Source organism: Fusarium mangiferae (assembly GCF_900044065.1).
Source record: "Fusarium mangiferae strain MRC7560 genome assembly, contig: FMAN_scaffold013, whole genome shotgun sequence".
NCBI classification, from domain to species: Eukaryota; Fungi; Ascomycota; class Sordariomycetes; order Hypocreales; family Nectriaceae; genus Fusarium; species Fusarium mangiferae.
In genome coordinates, this window is record NW_024573933.1 from 403,228 (window position 1) to 419,428 (window position 16,201).

Consider the following 16,201-nt stretch of genomic DNA (forward strand, 5'->3'; position numbering starts at 1 on the left):
CCCTTTTTTCTGTTATTCAGACGAAGGTCAACAAATTTTCAGAAATTGCCCTAGTTGTGAAGCACTGGTTACTTAATAACTGTTAACAGTTCTATATAGAGAATTAATTCTTAAAGACTAAATATATTCTTTAGAACTTTATTTTTAATTTAAGAATAAATTTATAGTTAAAGAGATTGAAATTTAATTATTAAATAATTTTATACTAAAAGAAAGTAATTAAGCTCTTTATATATTGAGCCAGCTTTAATTAACAGCAGTAAAGCGAGTCAGTCATAGGATCCCTGCCCTTTGGCATAACGCATGCTATGCAGAGTTGTTTTCTCTATAACGAGGTCTATACCTATAAAGTGTAGGCTGAGATTATGGCGATTGTGAGATTGTCGCTTGGACTGCCGGTCCTAGCGAGGCCTGCTGTGGTGTCAACGGAAGACTATCATTAAATGCTGCGTTAGCATTCGTCTCTATCGGCAGAATTCCCAAGCAGTGCATCACTTCTTTGACAAGTTGCTGAATTTGTTGAAGTCCCTTTCTTGAATCTGGGTCAAGACTCAGTTGGCTGTTGAGCGATTTCACAACACCACCAAAGGTAGCCCAGGCGTCAACAAGTTGATAATAGAGGTTGCGAAGCGGAGCGCTCAAGTTCATATGGATAAGTTCAAGACTTTGCTTGACAGTTTTTGATAATCTGATGACTCTGGAGCACGCATCTAGGGCAGAGTGTTGCGTCTTTATGTTCTGGATCTGTGCTTGAAACCTGCGGCTGGTAGATGGTAGAGTCTCTGGAATGAGCTTGCATAGTCGGCATAGAGCTGTGTATAACTGATGAAGAACCTCGGATTCCCCATCCAATGTCAATGTACGTGCTGGTGGTGGAGGTGTCCACGGATGCTCTTGAGGAGCTACGTCGTCGTTTGAGGGGCGTTTAGCGTGTCCTGGACCAGTTTTCCGAATAGATGGACTTGATTTGCCACCTGGGTTTTCTCGTGTTTGTCCTTTTACGGAGACAAGTTCAGTAGTCTGCTGGAAAGTAACTTGATTCTGGAAACAAAGAAATTCGGCTCGCAGTCCCATGACACCAGCGTATAGGCTGCAGATCAGGTCGCTAACAAAGCGCCCCTCTGCCCGTTCGACAAGAACTTCAATATTTCGACAGATCTGTGAACAGATCGGAACATACGCCTTTGTTAGAACACTGCAAGCGCGCCTGATCTGGTTGATGTTTTGTTTCATCTTCGAGATCTCATCACCCTGGGTGGCGTATATCTGAATCTGCTCTCCAAGCTCGCCAAGATGGAGGCTTGCGTTATATGCTACCATCTGAAGACTTGATCGTCTAGAATCTCCGTCGCTTGTGAAATCTGATAGAGCTTCGATGAGCCAGTGTATCCGATGGATAGAGAAAAAGATTGTTCGTGCCATCTCCAGCAGGGGATCGCGTGGGTTGGGACGAGAAATCGGAACGATGTTGAGAAGTTCACCTGTTGATGAAAATGGGTGGTCTTTCGGCTCTTGTGATTGGGCTCGTGGATACATCGCGGTATTGAGGCTTAGTCCGCGAAGATGTTGACTCAGTCTGTCCGTTGACGGTAACTGCGGGATCTGTTGCAACCCGAACCTCTTATTCGCATGGGTTACTGACAAATCCTTGCGGATACGAATATTTTGAGGATCAGGTGTCTGAAGGCCGTCAGAGTTGTTTGATGAAAGGCTTCCCTCATCTTGTCTATGGTAAGTTATCCTGGGGCTCGAGAGCGCTTTGTTTTGCAGTGACGAAGCCTTCGAGTGCGGCTTTGGTGAGACTATTGAACGTGAGGTTGGAAGATCGGCTCCATCAACTCTAATGGGGAACCGCCTAGCACGGCTTGTCTTTGAAAAGTGCTGGCGCGGTTCAAACTGTTGATTCGAACCCTGCGGTGTCGGCGGTGCAGGCCGGCTTGCAGTAGGCCTAGCCTCCTGTTTCAGAAATTTCTTTATTTCAGCCGTAACAGCCATATCAGTGCTTTCGTTGTCTCGTGCACTGCCGGAAGCATCTTCAAGGTACTGTGCCTCGACAATACGACTCAGCATCGGAGTCAACGGGTTGCCGTCAATCTTGAGGGCGAGCAGTGCAGTCATCTCAGAGATGCAGAATGGCAGATGGTGAATCTTATTCTTTTGGATTGCCAGGACCTTGAGAGACGCCATCTTTGAAATGTCGTCTGAGAGGTATTCAATCTTATTCCTGCTTAGATCGAGGATCTCGAGGCGACTTAATTCCAAGAGCTACCTTGTAGTTAGCCTTCTGCGGCGTGCACATCACGGCTTGAGGGAATAGGTACCACGGGAGGAAAAGTGTGGATGCAATTGTTCCGAATGTTAAGATAGCGCAAGGAAGTAAACAGAGACAGATGTGGCGGGATGTTCGAAAGACGGTTGTGAGATAAAGCAAGCCTGTTGATGGACTGGGTTAGTAGGTGAATATAAGCGTGAATGATGGGAAGTACAGACCGCTCAACGTTCGGATTGAGGTTTTTGAGAGTATCAGCGGATGAGTCTGAGAGACCACTGTGGCTAAGGTCTATGGTGACGCCTTGGTCAACAAGTAGCCCAGACATGGCCGTCACTACTATTCAATACTTCCTTCGACAATCGCTTCAGGCCTTCTTGTAGCTGCGCCGGATCGGGAGATACCACTATAGTGGGTGATGACGCTGTCTGGCCGCTGTGGGTTTAAGGATCGTTCCTGTGTTCCTGGCGTCTGAGTGAAGATATTATTCTTTAATGGAGGTGACAGTAGATTTGGTGGGGCTGTGGTGTTGATGTTGTAAATCAACAGATTCGGTCGTGGCAGGGCGGGGACACTCATTGGAAACGCGGAGTCACATGTTGGCTTAGGTAGGGTGCTTTCGTTGGCCGACATCAAACTCATAACTTATTCCGCATTTCCTCATCAATCATAGAGGAAAACAGGACCTTACTATGTTCAGTTCTCTCGATTTAATAATGATATTGAAAATTGAACCATTCTCGTCCGATATATCCACACTCACTCCCTCCCGCCATCTCTGTCGCCATCCATCCCTCATCATTATATTTTAGTCATTATACATTCTTTACTTCTCAGTTGTAGCCACCGAATGCTGAGCATCCTCTTCATGTGCAGCGCCAAGCTTGGCCTCAACATCACCCTTCTCAGCCTTGGTAGTAAGATGAGTAGCGACATGAGTCTTCCAAGCTGGAGTACCGATGTACTTGATACCATTAGGATCCTCAAACATGTCCGCAGTCTCTTCAAGGGTCTTTCCTGCTGTCTCGGGGAACATGAACAAGACATGGATGAACATGGCAACATTGAAGACACCGAAGATGATGTAGCTCTTCCAGGTGATGTTCTCAAAGGCAACGGGCGTGAACAGTCCCAGAGCAGTGTTGAAAGCCCAGTTGGATGAAGTAGCGAACGCGACACCTTTTCCTCGGAGACGGAGAGGGAAGAGCTCGGGGGGATATGTCCATGAGGCTGGACCCCAGGTTGGTGCGTAAGAAGCGACGAAGAGATACGTGCAGGCGATGAGACCCTTTGCAGCACTTCCACCAACACTCATGGAGACTTGAGGAGAGTCACGCTCATCTTTGGGAATCTCGGTGCCGTGGGCAGCCAAGATACCTGCGTTGGCGAACATCCATGTGCACATGAGGGTAGCGCCGATGAGGAATGTAGGACGACGTCCCCACTTGTCCATCCACAGAAGGGCGGGGATGGTCATCAAGACGTTGATGATGTACTGGATAGACGAAGCGAGAAGGTTGGCATTGCCCTTGTATCCTGCCATCGAGAAGACGTAGGAGATGTAGTACACTAAAGATGTCAGCATCGAGTCCGGTAGCAGGTGAAGAAGACTTACTCATAACGTTCATGCCAGTAAGCTGCGACCAAATCTGCGTAAAGATACCAATGACAGTCCTGTTGATCATGTTGGGCTTGAACAGGTCAAGGTACGTAACATCAGCAATCGACGCCTCAAAAGCGCACATGTCCTTAATATCCTGCAACTCCAGCGCCACAAACGGATGATCAGGATCCCCATGCCCATGCACAAGGGTAAGTACACCATGGCACTCATCCCAACGATCCTTCCTCGCCAGCCAACGCGGAGACTCTGGCAGCAACATCATCATGAAGAAGAGGAACACGCCAGGAACCATCTGAAGACCCCAGGGCACACGGAACGCAGCAGTGGAGTAGTCCGACGAGTGACGGCCGCCGATCATGGCGCACCCGTAGGAGATGTAGTACATGATAAGGATGCCCCATGTGATGGCCCATTGCTGCATGCCGATGAAGCGGCCGCGCTTGGAGGGCGGGGAGATTTCGGCGATGTACACGGGGACTTGGGCGGATTCGATGCCGACTGCGAAGCCGTTTATGATGCGGCCGACGACGAGCATGCCGATGTTTTGGGAGGCGCAGGAGATGATAGACCCGATGATCCTATCGATGTTAGTATGTCACCTTTATAGCAAAGGGAGTGGCTTACCAGATGATACAACCAACCATGATGGAATACTTCCTTCCAAGACGATCACTGAGAATGCCTGATACCAAAGCACCCAGCCACGAACCAGCAGCCATACTCGCCGTTATACCACCCTGGTTCAGCGAGGTAGGTCCACTGCAATCCTCATCATCATCAAATGGCGGTCCTTTAGGACCCTGGTTAAAATAACATTTATAAGAGTTCTCGCCCAATTGAGCAGAGATGGAAGAAATGTCAAAGCCGAACAGTGCACCGCCTACGACGGAGACACCGGCGATCACGTAGATGTTGCCAATAGGCATAATGTAGTCAAGCCAGTTTGTAAGTGATTGAGCTGCAAAGGAACGGTGCAACTGGGGCGGGGATGTATTTTATAGCTGTTCTAATCACTGGGGATGGTTACACTTGTTTGAGACGATGACCTCGGGTTAATGTGTCCCGTTAATGTGGACGCTGAAAGGATTCTGGTTTGTCCTACGGTTACATACATTTGAGCTCCTGATGCTGGAGATCCTTGCTGTTGGGAGCTTCTCCACTGGGCACGGGGATGATGTTCTGGGATTGATGGAGGTGGGCAGGACATGGAATTGTTTGTGATATGACGTATTGCCAAATCCTTCGAGCTTTTGGGTGTCAGTCAATTATTGTACTATCACCTACTGATTCACTGCTCATGGCCTCAACTCAAGCCCTTGAAGTTTCTACAGCTTCAGTCGCTAAAGTTCATTACACTCAGACATCATGGACAAAGTCAAAACCCAACTCTATCCCCATATTCTCCATCTCCATACGAAAAACCGTCATCCCCAAAGATCACCACATTTCCAGTGGATCTTTCATCTGCGACGTTACATCTTTACCACCGAGCATTTGGCCGTCAAAGTACTCTCTATTCGGCAATAGGCTGCCGCGGAACATTAACTAGCTAGTGGTGTCATTGTCGATCATGTCACTTGGATCAAGAAAATATCCCGTAAATTCGCAGGGTATAGGGCTTAAAACCGGTAAGCTCACAGGGCTTATTACTTAAAAATGCGGGCTGATCATTTCGGATCCGAGAGGGAAAATGGTGTGTTTTCCCCCGGATTCTCCACTGTGGGAATAGGTCCGAATACAGAGGCGATAAGCGCTGCAATGAGACCCAAGAGTTTGGGGGGTCGTTTGGGGGGAGAATGGAGTCACATGTTTGGTGTGTTTTGACAGGCGAGGGTTGGTGCAACTATAGATCTTGTGATGGGATGAATCGAGAGATGCGACAATGGCATTGTTTGATTCTGCCTAAATTGAACCTCATGCTCTTAGTTGCTCTTCAGCCTCTTCTTATCCTGGTTATTGTCTTGTGCTTTTTGAAGGGTTTGATGGTCATGTGCGTTCAGTGGGCTGGTCCAAACCGCTGGGAGCCGAATATCATATCACCAGCATTTGTAATTGACAGCAGGGTCAGTGAACAGTCAATACAGTATTAGCTTTGTCATTGAATCTTTATCTCTTAATTCTGGAAGTCCATAATCCCGATATTCTGGTATCAATTGGCTTTCTCTGCCTCGATAAATGTCAGCGAACCCAGGCCGGAAAGGCTGGTTAACCTATACCTTTGAAGCGCGCTGCGATTGCGTCGCGTTTCTTCAGTGAGACATGAGCTGAGGCAATTCCCCTCCGCATTCTCGTACCATTATCCGAATACCCTATCAGATACTCTGCTGCCAATGTCTCTGTTTCATTGAATCAAATTCCTCGTCGCGGAGTGGCCTTTCAGTATCCGAAAGTCTCGGCAGCTTCATTGAGTTTTTTCGTTGTGTCTAGCTTGAGACCTGTAAACGAGGCACAAGCTCTCGCAGGTTGCCAACCATGAATAACAGAACAGAGCTTCGAGTGATTCTATTTCTCACAAGGAACTCTCAGTAATTATTGATGACGGACGTATTTAATAAACCCAAGACAATTGCGTTCGGCGTGCCGTGCCGCATCGCGCGTCACTGCCGGAGCTACTGGACCACATGCCGACGCTTCTCTTCAAGCATGGTCCTGTTGAGCCTCATCACAAACACTGCCTCTCATACTACCAAATTACCTCAAATCGTTGATATCAATTTCGTCATTACAATCATAAATGCTATCGGTATTAAACCCATCATTAACGAGCACTCATCGCTCATTCTCGTGCATGCAATGCTCCAACGCCAAACTCCTCCCATGCTTCAAAGAAGCTCAGCCAAAATCTCACCATCATGCTCACGCTCGCTATGCCCCAAACTCCTCAATCACACTCCTCCCCTCCACAAAGTCATTATCAACACCCGTATACGGGATCTTCAATCCAAAGCCCTCAGGTCCACCAACCTTCATACCCTTATCCGTCTTCCACAGCGGATGCGCCGGCAGCGCAACGACATTAACGCGCAGTCCGTACCGCAAGTCCTGAGATCCAATACCCTCGCCGTCTTGGCCCAGGATGGAGATTAGGTCGGGTACAGTGCACACGACCTGTTGTGAAGCTTCTGAACCGTCGGCGTCGCAGAGGGCTGCGTAGAGATACTCGTTCTGGAAGGGGATCACCATGTGGCGGTCGCTGGGGACGTCTTGTTTGTGAGATTCGCGCTCGTCTTCGCTGAGGGGCGCGATGACGACGGAGCCCATTGTGTAGCCGCCGCCGATGTAGCGACGGACATCGACAATCTTGCCGGTGAAGAGGAGTTTTCCAGCGCAGACGTCAAACTGACCAGTTAGCAGATGCTCAATTACAGCAGCGCTCAATTGATTGTGATACTCAATTGAACAAAGGGAAACTTACAATTGCGTCAACGTAGCTGGTCTTTTTGCGACGGGCATTGTGCACCGCGCGGCCGAGGTACCACGCTTGGGATACCGTGTTGGGAACACCGTGCGACTTGATCACGGAGCCGGGGAGGGGATTGGCGCAGACTGCGCAGCCGAGGCCGAGTTCAATTACTGTTGTTCGGAGGAGACTCTCAAGACGAATTGGGTTGTCGGTGCTCTGTTGCTGTTAGTAACCTGTGAAAGAGATTGTCGAGTGGTGATGCTTACCATGACGACACTGGTGTTTCCACGGGCGTCGGAGAGAACGCAGGGTGTGAGGGAATGGCCGTATACACTGAACGTAGCTATGAAAGTTAGACAGGGTCAATTGAGTGAGCATTGGGACACGTACCGTGATACATGGTGGGATAAGCTCGACCCATGGCATCGCCATCGACGACGGGGACGTCGAAGTGAACAGCTGGCGGGAAAGCACTCATACCATTTCCACCACCACTATCTTTGTTAGCAGTGATCTCTCAAACAGAAGCGTGGACTTGACTTACATCTCATCAATGTACATGCCATCAAAGGTCTTGTTCCCAACAACCTTGTTCACAGCATTGATACCAGTAACAATCTCATTCCCCCCCGCGATCCGCTCATTAATCACACTCGGACTACCATACCACGAACCAAAGCAGATCATAGCATCATCCTTGAGCGCTTTCGGCGAAATAACCCTCAATCTCCCCTTGGGGTTATTCCGCAGCGCATCCAAGCCCTTGAGGTACTCATGATGTGTCGGTCCTCCACCGCCTGTGCCGAGGACTCCGCATCCTGTCGCGATCATCTCTAGATCAACTTCAGAAAGATACCACGTTCCGTTCTGGACATCAGGACGGTAGGCGTCGAGATCAACGTGCAGAGAGGGCTTGTACGTCGGTGTAAGGGCATCGGGAACGCTGACCTTCTCGCCCTCATCGTCCTCTGTCTCCTGCACGCTTATCACGGGCGGTGAAGGCGGCGGCGTGAGTTCCTCAGGAATAGCGAGATGTCCCACTGCACGAACCTGCAGTCGCATGGCGCCATTAGACATGTACTGCAGCGGCGTCTTTGTGATCTCAACAATCTTGACGTCGTTCTTGGCTGCGCCCTTGGAGATGGCCATGTCGATCGCTTTGGCGCACGCAGCGTCCACGATGGTCTTTTCAGAGCGTCCCTCGGGAATTTCGACGATGTCGATCTCCCCAGAGACCTTGGCGATTGCTGCGCCTACGGCGTTGGCGGCGCCTTGGTGGATGGGAACTATGCACTTGTCCACGCCGGCGAGGTCTTCGGTTACGAGGAGTGCGCCGCCGCCGACGAGGAGGACGTGGACAGGGGCGGAGGATACCTTCATCTGCTCGACGACATTCTCGAGCATCTTCTTGAGCTCTTTACGGCCGCTCTCGATGATGGGCGCCGGGACGTCTTTGACGAGCTCGGGGTCTCCTAGTTTCGCTTTGCCCAGCGCGACGACGATATCACTCGCCGTCAAAGTCTTGCCTCCAAAGACCTTGGCTTCCTGCTGGAGTAAATGTCCGACCGATCCTGGGCCAACAGTGACGTTTTGTGTGCTAGGGTCGACTTGCACTTTGCTTCCGCCGCCGAGACCGATTGATACAACCTCTGGCATTGAGAATGCAGTGCGCACACCGCCGACTTCGACGAAACCGGGTGCTTGTCGTGGAAACCCCGATGGAAGAAGTGCGCAGACATCAGTAGTCGTCCCACCAATATCCACGACCAAGACCTGCGGCTCCTCATCATCCGCGACGTTCTCCCGCTTATGGTTCAGGCCAGCGAGATACGCAGCACCAGTCATACTGTTCGTAGGACCGCTTGCAAAAGTCTTGATGGGGAACTCAGCTGCTGTGTCGGCATCGATAAGCGTGCCGTCGTTCTGCGATAAAAAGAGCGGACATGTGAGTTGCAGCCTGTGCATAGCGCGCTTGAAACCCTTCTTCACGCGATGTCCTGTTCGTAGGATCGAGGCGTTGAGAATGGTGGCATTTTCTCGTTCTAGGAAGCCTGTTGGGCCGATGTCGTGGGAGCACACAACCTGGAGAGATGGCGCTTCTTGGAGAAGAATCCGTCTGCATTCTTCCTCATGTTTGCCGTCGTGGTCAAGTGGTGAGAATACGCCTACTAGGGCGACGACGTTGATTCCCTTTGCGACGACATCACGCGCCGTCTGTCTAATCTGCTCATGATCCAACGGTTCAATTTCCCTCCCGTCAATCTCAAGCCCTCCATCGAGGTAATAAACCCCTCCGTCGAGAATACTCCTCAGCCCAACAGGAAAGTCGGAAAACGGGGGTAATTGTCTAGTAAAAGGCCCGCACAGCCTCACCACAGCGACACGATCTAACCTCCGCGCATCAGCCTCGACAAGGGCGTTGATAAAGTGCGTTGTGCCGATGGTGACACTCAAAACACCGCTCTGGTCAACGGCCGAGTCGCGCAGCACGGCTCTTATGGCAGCCTCAATACCGCTGGTGATGTCTCGCGTGGTAGAGGCCTTGTGGGAGGCGAGGACGCCACGGCCAGGGGTGGATGTGGCAGCAGCTCGGATGTCGAGAATGGCCGCGTCCGTGTTGGTACCTCCGACGTCTACTCCGATTCGGTACAGGGACATGTTGGCGGTAGACAAGTGTGCTTGTGCTGTTGGTTGGGAGGATGATACCCTGGAGGTGCCTGAAAGCATAATATTACGGTGGGGGCGGCGGAGGGGAGAGAGATATCACCAGATCTTTATAAGTCAGAGGGTCAGTCCATGCTTCAGTTCAGGATTTTAGGTACAGCGCATTTGTTTTTTCTAGATTTCATTAGTGAGTATGTAAGAAAAATCACTCCTCTCCAATGTTTTCCTGGATCATGCGAGAGGGGGGCGGCGAGGAACGGATGGAGCAAGTTGGCCGACGCCAGAAGAGAAAAGAGGAGACAGTGGAAAGCTTCCCCGAACTGCAGCGGAACCTCTTCTCCTTTGAGCATCGTATCTCCCTGAACTGCCGATCTGCTTATCATTGGACCATCAATGTCGTGCAGACTGTCTCTTGGCCGACGCCTCAATCCGGGGTACGTATCTCTGCTCCGAATTCCAGTCTGTGGCTCAAATCAATCACAAGTTAAGGCTAAGGATTAAACTTTGTACATACAGCACCAGATCGAACCCGACGCTATTCCCCCTCCCTTGCCCCCCCCCGCGCGGACCCTTAATAGTTTCTGTCCTCCCCTAAAATCTCTCCCACAGTGACAGCAGCAGCCCGCCACCCTCAAGCTACTGCACACACTATCGATCCGGAGGCTTCGGGAAAATAATTATCTGAAGCTATTCGCAATATTTGAACAATGGCCGTTGCGAATCTCGTCAAGCGCATTGAACTACCGCGTGGCTCGCGCTTCATCGTACGCCAAAACCTTCCCCTTAACACGCGTCACACCCCCTAATTTGCTACTGCGCAGAATGAAGATGTCAGACCTGTTGGGACTGAGCGACGAACATGGACGTTTCTGACGTTCCACAACTTCTGTACGTTTACTTTCTCATTCGCTATTGGTGATTTATTGTGTTTATTTTGCCGAGATGGGAGTCAATCACACTGCATAAGCGCATCTAACCAACGGGCAATCTTACAGGGCTGTTGATCAACTGCAACATTGCGACGTATCTGACCGGCAGCGCGCTGATTCCTCTCGGCTTGACGTGGTGGCAGGCCATCATCGCCATCATCCTCGGAAACATCCTCGCGACTGCAGCCTTGATTCTTGCTTCGCTTGCTGGAGCTTATTACCATGGTACGTTTATCCACTCCTGAATCCTTCGTGATGGGTCAATTGGCTCACGCGTTGCAGTGGGCTTCCCTGTCTTTAGTCGAGCAGTATGGGGAATCTGGGGATCGCAGTTCGTCATCTGGAACCGCATCTTTCTCTCTCTCGGTAAGTCACACCCCCTCCTCTACCAATGTCTGGGCTGTACTGACGTATACAGTCTGGTATGGCTTCCAGTCTTGGGTCGGCGGACAATGCACATATCTCATGCTCCTATCATGGGATCCCAACCTCGAGAAACACATCCCCAACACGATCCCCGCGTCGACCGGCATGACATCCGCGCAATTCGTCTCCTACTTCATCTTCTGCATCGTCACGCTCCCGTTCCTATGGATCCGACCGCACCGAATACAAAAGTTCTTCTACTTTGCCAGCTCCGTCACCCTCGTCTTCTTCCTGGTTCTTCTGATCTGGGCGCTGGCGACCATGGGATCGGATGGGTTTGGAGATACCCTCGCTGATAGCACGCCTCTTCCCGTCACTGGCGGTCCGCAGAGTGTTACGTGGCTCACCATCTCGGGAATCATGTCGACAATTGGTGGTATTGCGGCTGGTATTCTTAACCAGAACGATTATGCGCGTCTATCGAAGAAGCCTGGTGATGCTATCTGGGGCCAGACCGTTGCGTTTCCGCTTTACAGTATTGGAGCTTCCGTCATTGGCATTCTGGTCACTGCCGCGACACAGAAGCGTATGGGTGAGGCTATCTGGAATCCTCCCACCCTCCTCGCCGCGCTTCTAGCCAAGGATCCAACTGCAGGCACCCGCGCCGCCATCTTCTTCGCCGGTCTCGCGCTGTCCATCTCTCAGCTCGGCAGCAATCTTCCCGGCAACGCCCTCGCAGGCGGTATCGATCTCGCATCCGTGTTCCCCAAGTACATCAACATTCGACGCGGTGCCTATCTCATGGCCCTTCTCAGCCCCATCGTCAACCCGTGGCGTCTCGTCAACACAGCTACCGTCTTCCTCACTGTGCTCTCAGGCTACAGTGTCTTCTTGGCGCCCATGACTGGTCTCATGGTGGCTCACTACAACCTGGTGGCAAAGGCCAAGGTCAATGTTGACGATCTTTTTGTGGGTAACAGGGATAGCATTTACTGGTACAACTTCGGTATCAACTGGCGTGCTTTTGTCGCAGTAAGTTCCACATTGTTGGTTTTGCGCGGGAAAATAACTGACTCGTTTGTTTTAGTGGATTGTTGGTGTCGCACCTACAATGCCTGGCTTCATCGCTGCTGTCAACCTCAATGCTAAAGTCTCAGATGGCGCAAAGAATCTCTACCAGCTCAACTACCTCTTTGGGTTCATCGTCAGTGCTGCTGTTTACTACGCACTTCACACTGTATTCCCTGACAAGAAGTTCGACGCCTTCATCAAGGATGGTACTACTGCCAAGGAGGTCCAGGCTGTTTATGATGAGCGCTGGGACATGACTTACTCCGAGAGTGAGTCTGGAACAACTGAAGAGCACTCTTTTCAGCGAAACAAGGGCCCTAACTCCCTGACCACGTCTGTTTAATCACGAGATTCATGTTGGCGATGTTTCTTTTCAAGACTGCAAGCCTGTTATCTGCTACTCCATCTACACTGAGACCATTTTAATTATCATTTTACCATATGAGACATAGCGGGGATTCTGGATAAAAATTCATCATTTTATCTTCTGATTTTAGCAACGTTACCTCGGCAGACCCTGATTGAGATTGGAGATCATCCACTTGTTTTAATTGTCGCATCTTGAAATCGCGTCATGACAGGCTAAAACGCGAACATGTTCTGAAGCTACGGCACTTGAACACGCTTGACACTCTTCCTTTTAGCTCCCGTGCCCTCTGTAATTTCACACTAATCTCATTTTCCGAGACACTAGTACGCAAGCAGAAGCGCCCCCTAAAAAGAACTCACTCGGCCAACTCCGCTTGTTTCTTCCTGAGTTAGGTTGTCGGCCAACTTATCTTTCCCGGTCCCCCCTCCATCACGCGATTTTCGCCGACATCTCCTTCGCCTCTTTCTCTCCCTCCTTCGTTCCCGCAGCCTGGCTTGCCTTTACCTACACACTCTCCCTCAAACACGCGCGCGTGGAGCGTAGGTATTGCCGTTAACGGGTACCTGGCCCGCCTCCTCCGAAAAGGCAATCAGATCAGATCAGATGGATCACTCTCACTCCCACTCGCAGGCTGAGGCTAGCGATCGGGAACGGGCAACTTCTTCCTCGTCTACTGCTACGCCCCGCAAGTTCAGCATTCGCAGTAACTTTGGTAAAGCCCGCCAGCCACGGAGCCGCAAAAACAGACCCTGCGACGCCTGTCGGAGGCGGAAGACTGCTTGTGTCATCACCTCTGAACCCCCTTGTGAGGCGCCCCCCCCAGATTTCCCACCCACTCACTACTACCTATCCGTACCAGTTCAGTGGTTCACCGTCACACAAAACTCCACTTGACACTTCCCGCTAGCCATTCGTCAATTGCTTATACTGACCGTTGCATCCATCTGTAATACAGGCCTGTTCTGTAAAAGCAGAGGCTTGGTATGCCAGTCCCTCTCCGACACTGACCCTCTAGCCCACCGGCCTACATCCGGCCCTGGGCCCGAGTCCTCCAGAAGCCACGATGCACTAAGCCCGGAGTCTGCATCTGCATCTGTCTCTGCATCTGGCACATCGGCCATCTCACCCTCGGCGCCATCTGAAGCTACTCGGCACAGATCCGAGTCCGCAGCCGTTGTCCACAACGGCCTCGTGCGCCATCCCGTGCCAGTTCCTGGAGAAGCTTCCCTGGATCGAAGCATCAGCCTAGATCCACCGCGCCTGGAGCCCAATCAAGAAGTCGCCTACGCTCTTGAAGATGTTCCAGGCCGTACGGCGCACGCCATGGCGTTAGGCTCGGAGCAGGACCCTTACTTCCTTGACGCCTTTAGATCCGTGCTTCTCAGCGAGCGCGAGGGCATTGACGCCAACTTTGTGCAGGTCTACCATGGCGGGCCTGATGTGGACGATTACCCGATGCACTTCCTCCTGCTGCTTGATGAGTTCCCCGATCACAAGAACGAGGCTAAGCAGATGGCGTCCGATGCGATAGAGCGTATCGTCTGGCCCCACGGCCCGGCCCTTGTCCGTCTTTATTTCCGGCACGTTCACGTAGGATTGCCCGTCATCCACAAGAGTCGCTTCCTTCGGCAATACGCGACCGCCAAGCTAGACATACCCACGTCGCTACGGGGCGCCGTTTACGCCTTAGCGTGTGTGTTCTGGAAGCAAGATGCAACGCTCGCGAGAATCCCTTGTCCGTTTGAGCAGCACGAACTAATCAATCATGCGCAAGAGGCGTTGAGGCGAGAACTTGAAGCTCCCAACCTCTCGAGACTAATGTCAGCGCTGCTGCTGATGCACATGGTACCTCCAGACATTGACAGTGTTGAGACGCCGTATATCTGGGTGATGGCCTGTCAAGCCACAGCAATAGCGCAGATGCTCGGTCTGCACCAAGACCCTGACAAGTGGAACATAGCACCGTGGGAGAAGAGGTTACGCAAGAAGCTCTGGTGGGCAGTCTTTTACACAGACTGCTGGTCAGCTGTAAGCCACGGTAACCCCCCGCATATAAGCTACGAGTCCTTCACGACTCCACCCCCGGACATGGATGATCTGCGGTCTGGCGAGGATATCCCTGACGATCTTCGCTATATGATAGATCCTGAGGACGCCACGTTCCGCGTGTCTGACGGTGCACGCTTTCTTGAAATGATCACCGTGTCTCGGGAGATGCGTGCCATCCTTGACTGCAGCTTGTAAGTAACCCAGCCATCGGCGTAGTAAAGGTCAGTGACTTATATGATGCAGCGGTGTACGATCAACCCAGCAGACGCGTACTCAACTGATTCCTATCCGAGACACCCTCAAGGAATGGCCGAGTCTCATCCCGAGCTGTCTGGCCGTGAGACCCTACGCCCACAACGGTATGTGACACGCATCTTTTGAATTCGCCGATGTCTAACATGAACTAGGCCCCCTTCACATATCCTTCTTCGCTACGCAGGTGCTGCTCTTCCGGGGTCTAATGTTTCCAGCCACAAGAGCCGCAAAGGTCACGCCGGGCTCTAATCTGCAGCGATGGCTCTCCACCGCACTAGCAGAGTTTGAGCTCTTCACGACATTCATGGCGTACATCACCGAGGAGGAACTGACGAGCTTCTGGGGAAGATGTAAGTTTGCCGATCAAAGATGTCACTCTGCAACAGCAACTAATGCAGTGCAGTTGCCCGAACGCAGCTTATCCTGTGCGGAAACTTTCTGATCTATCTCTTCTTGCTGGCGAGCGATCCACGAGATATCGAGGTTGCTTATCGGTTGCTGGAGAAGTTCCATTCGTCATTGCAGAGACTTGGCGGTACGGATGATATAGCTGCTAGGGTCTTCTTGCGGCCTGTTATTCTGAGGATTGATTCGTTCTTTATGCAAGCTACAGAGCTGATCAAGCATGGAAGAACGGTTGTTCTTGAACCACCTATCACGACAGTCCCGAGGGGTGAATCTTAAAAAAGTTGGAGAGTATAATTGGATATTAGAGTGCAGTCTTTTCTATCATAATGAGTAATGACCATCTGAATCCTATGTAAATTGGCTTTTTTCCCGATGTTGCACTAGAGTGACTTCGACTAGGATACGACAATCTAATTACCTGTCAAAAGTGGCTTTTCGATAAACTCGGCCAAGTTTCTTGATTTTGCCAAACTATCGAAATTTCATGCAAGCCCATGGCATAGAATCTGCACCATCGGCCAACACTGAGTGCATCATGCACAACAGAATTTGGTGGCTGAATATCCGATCGGCGAGTCGGGGGGTGATGGCTAGTCTCGGCACTACTCCACCTTTAACGTTCGCCGATGCTATCGACTAGGATCTTGTGATAATTCGTTTCGAGGTGATGATCAAGTTAAGTTCCCCGAATCACCTATCTATCTTACATCAGATTGTTGCTTTGCATGCAAACTTGGTTGAAAGGTGTCATTGGTGAAATACCGACATTTCATGGTGCGGGGTTGGGGAGTTG

At 51.0% G+C, this 16,201-nt stretch overlaps 5 protein-coding genes across 5 annotated transcripts; 2 read left to right on the top strand and 3 right to left on the bottom strand.

The window, feature by feature from the left end:
• Window positions 1-363: 363 nt before the first annotated feature.
• Window positions 364-2,597, bottom strand: FMAN_00140 (uncharacterized protein; the record flags this gene model as incomplete). Its single annotated transcript, XM_041821954.1, has 2 exons — window positions 364-2,265; window positions 2,322-2,597. 2 exons carry the CDS (start codon window positions 2,595-2,597, stop codon window positions 364-366), a joined length of 2,178 nt encoding a protein of 725 aa, XP_041687683.1.
• A 498-nt stretch (window positions 2,598-3,095) lies between these two features.
• On the bottom strand, window positions 3,096-4,819 carry FMAN_00141 (uncharacterized protein; the record flags this gene model as incomplete). Its single annotated transcript, XM_041821955.1, has 3 exons — window positions 3,096-3,838; window positions 3,885-4,471; window positions 4,518-4,819. 3 exons carry the CDS (start codon window positions 4,817-4,819, stop codon window positions 3,096-3,098), a joined length of 1,632 nt encoding a protein of 543 aa, XP_041687684.1.
• Window positions 4,820-6,758: 1,939 nt separating this feature from the next.
• FMAN_00142 (uncharacterized protein) lies at window positions 6,759-10,023 on the bottom strand (the record flags this gene model as incomplete). The annotated part of the gene is made up of 5 exons (XM_041821957.1): window positions 6,759-7,232; window positions 7,309-7,512; window positions 7,563-7,639; window positions 7,687-7,790; window positions 7,841-10,023. 5 exons carry the CDS (start codon window positions 10,021-10,023, stop codon window positions 6,759-6,761), a joined length of 3,042 nt encoding a protein of 1,013 aa, XP_041687685.1.
• Window positions 10,024-10,667: 644 nt separating this feature from the next.
• On the top strand, window positions 10,668-12,669 carry FMAN_00143 (uncharacterized protein; the record flags this gene model as incomplete). Its single annotated transcript, XM_041821958.1, has 6 exons — window positions 10,668-10,724; window positions 10,782-10,848; window positions 10,956-11,114; window positions 11,172-11,255; window positions 11,308-12,287; window positions 12,343-12,669. 6 exons carry the CDS (start codon window positions 10,668-10,670, stop codon window positions 12,667-12,669), a joined length of 1,674 nt encoding a protein of 557 aa, XP_041687686.1.
• A 630-nt stretch (window positions 12,670-13,299) lies between these two features.
• Window positions 13,300-15,684, top strand: FMAN_00144 (uncharacterized protein; the record flags this gene model as incomplete). The annotated part of the gene is made up of 5 exons (XM_041821959.1): window positions 13,300-13,501; window positions 13,652-14,936; window positions 14,989-15,104; window positions 15,153-15,350; window positions 15,404-15,684. 5 exons carry the CDS (start codon window positions 13,300-13,302, stop codon window positions 15,682-15,684), a joined length of 2,082 nt encoding a protein of 693 aa, XP_041687687.1.
• Window positions 15,685-16,201: the final 517 nt, after the last annotated feature.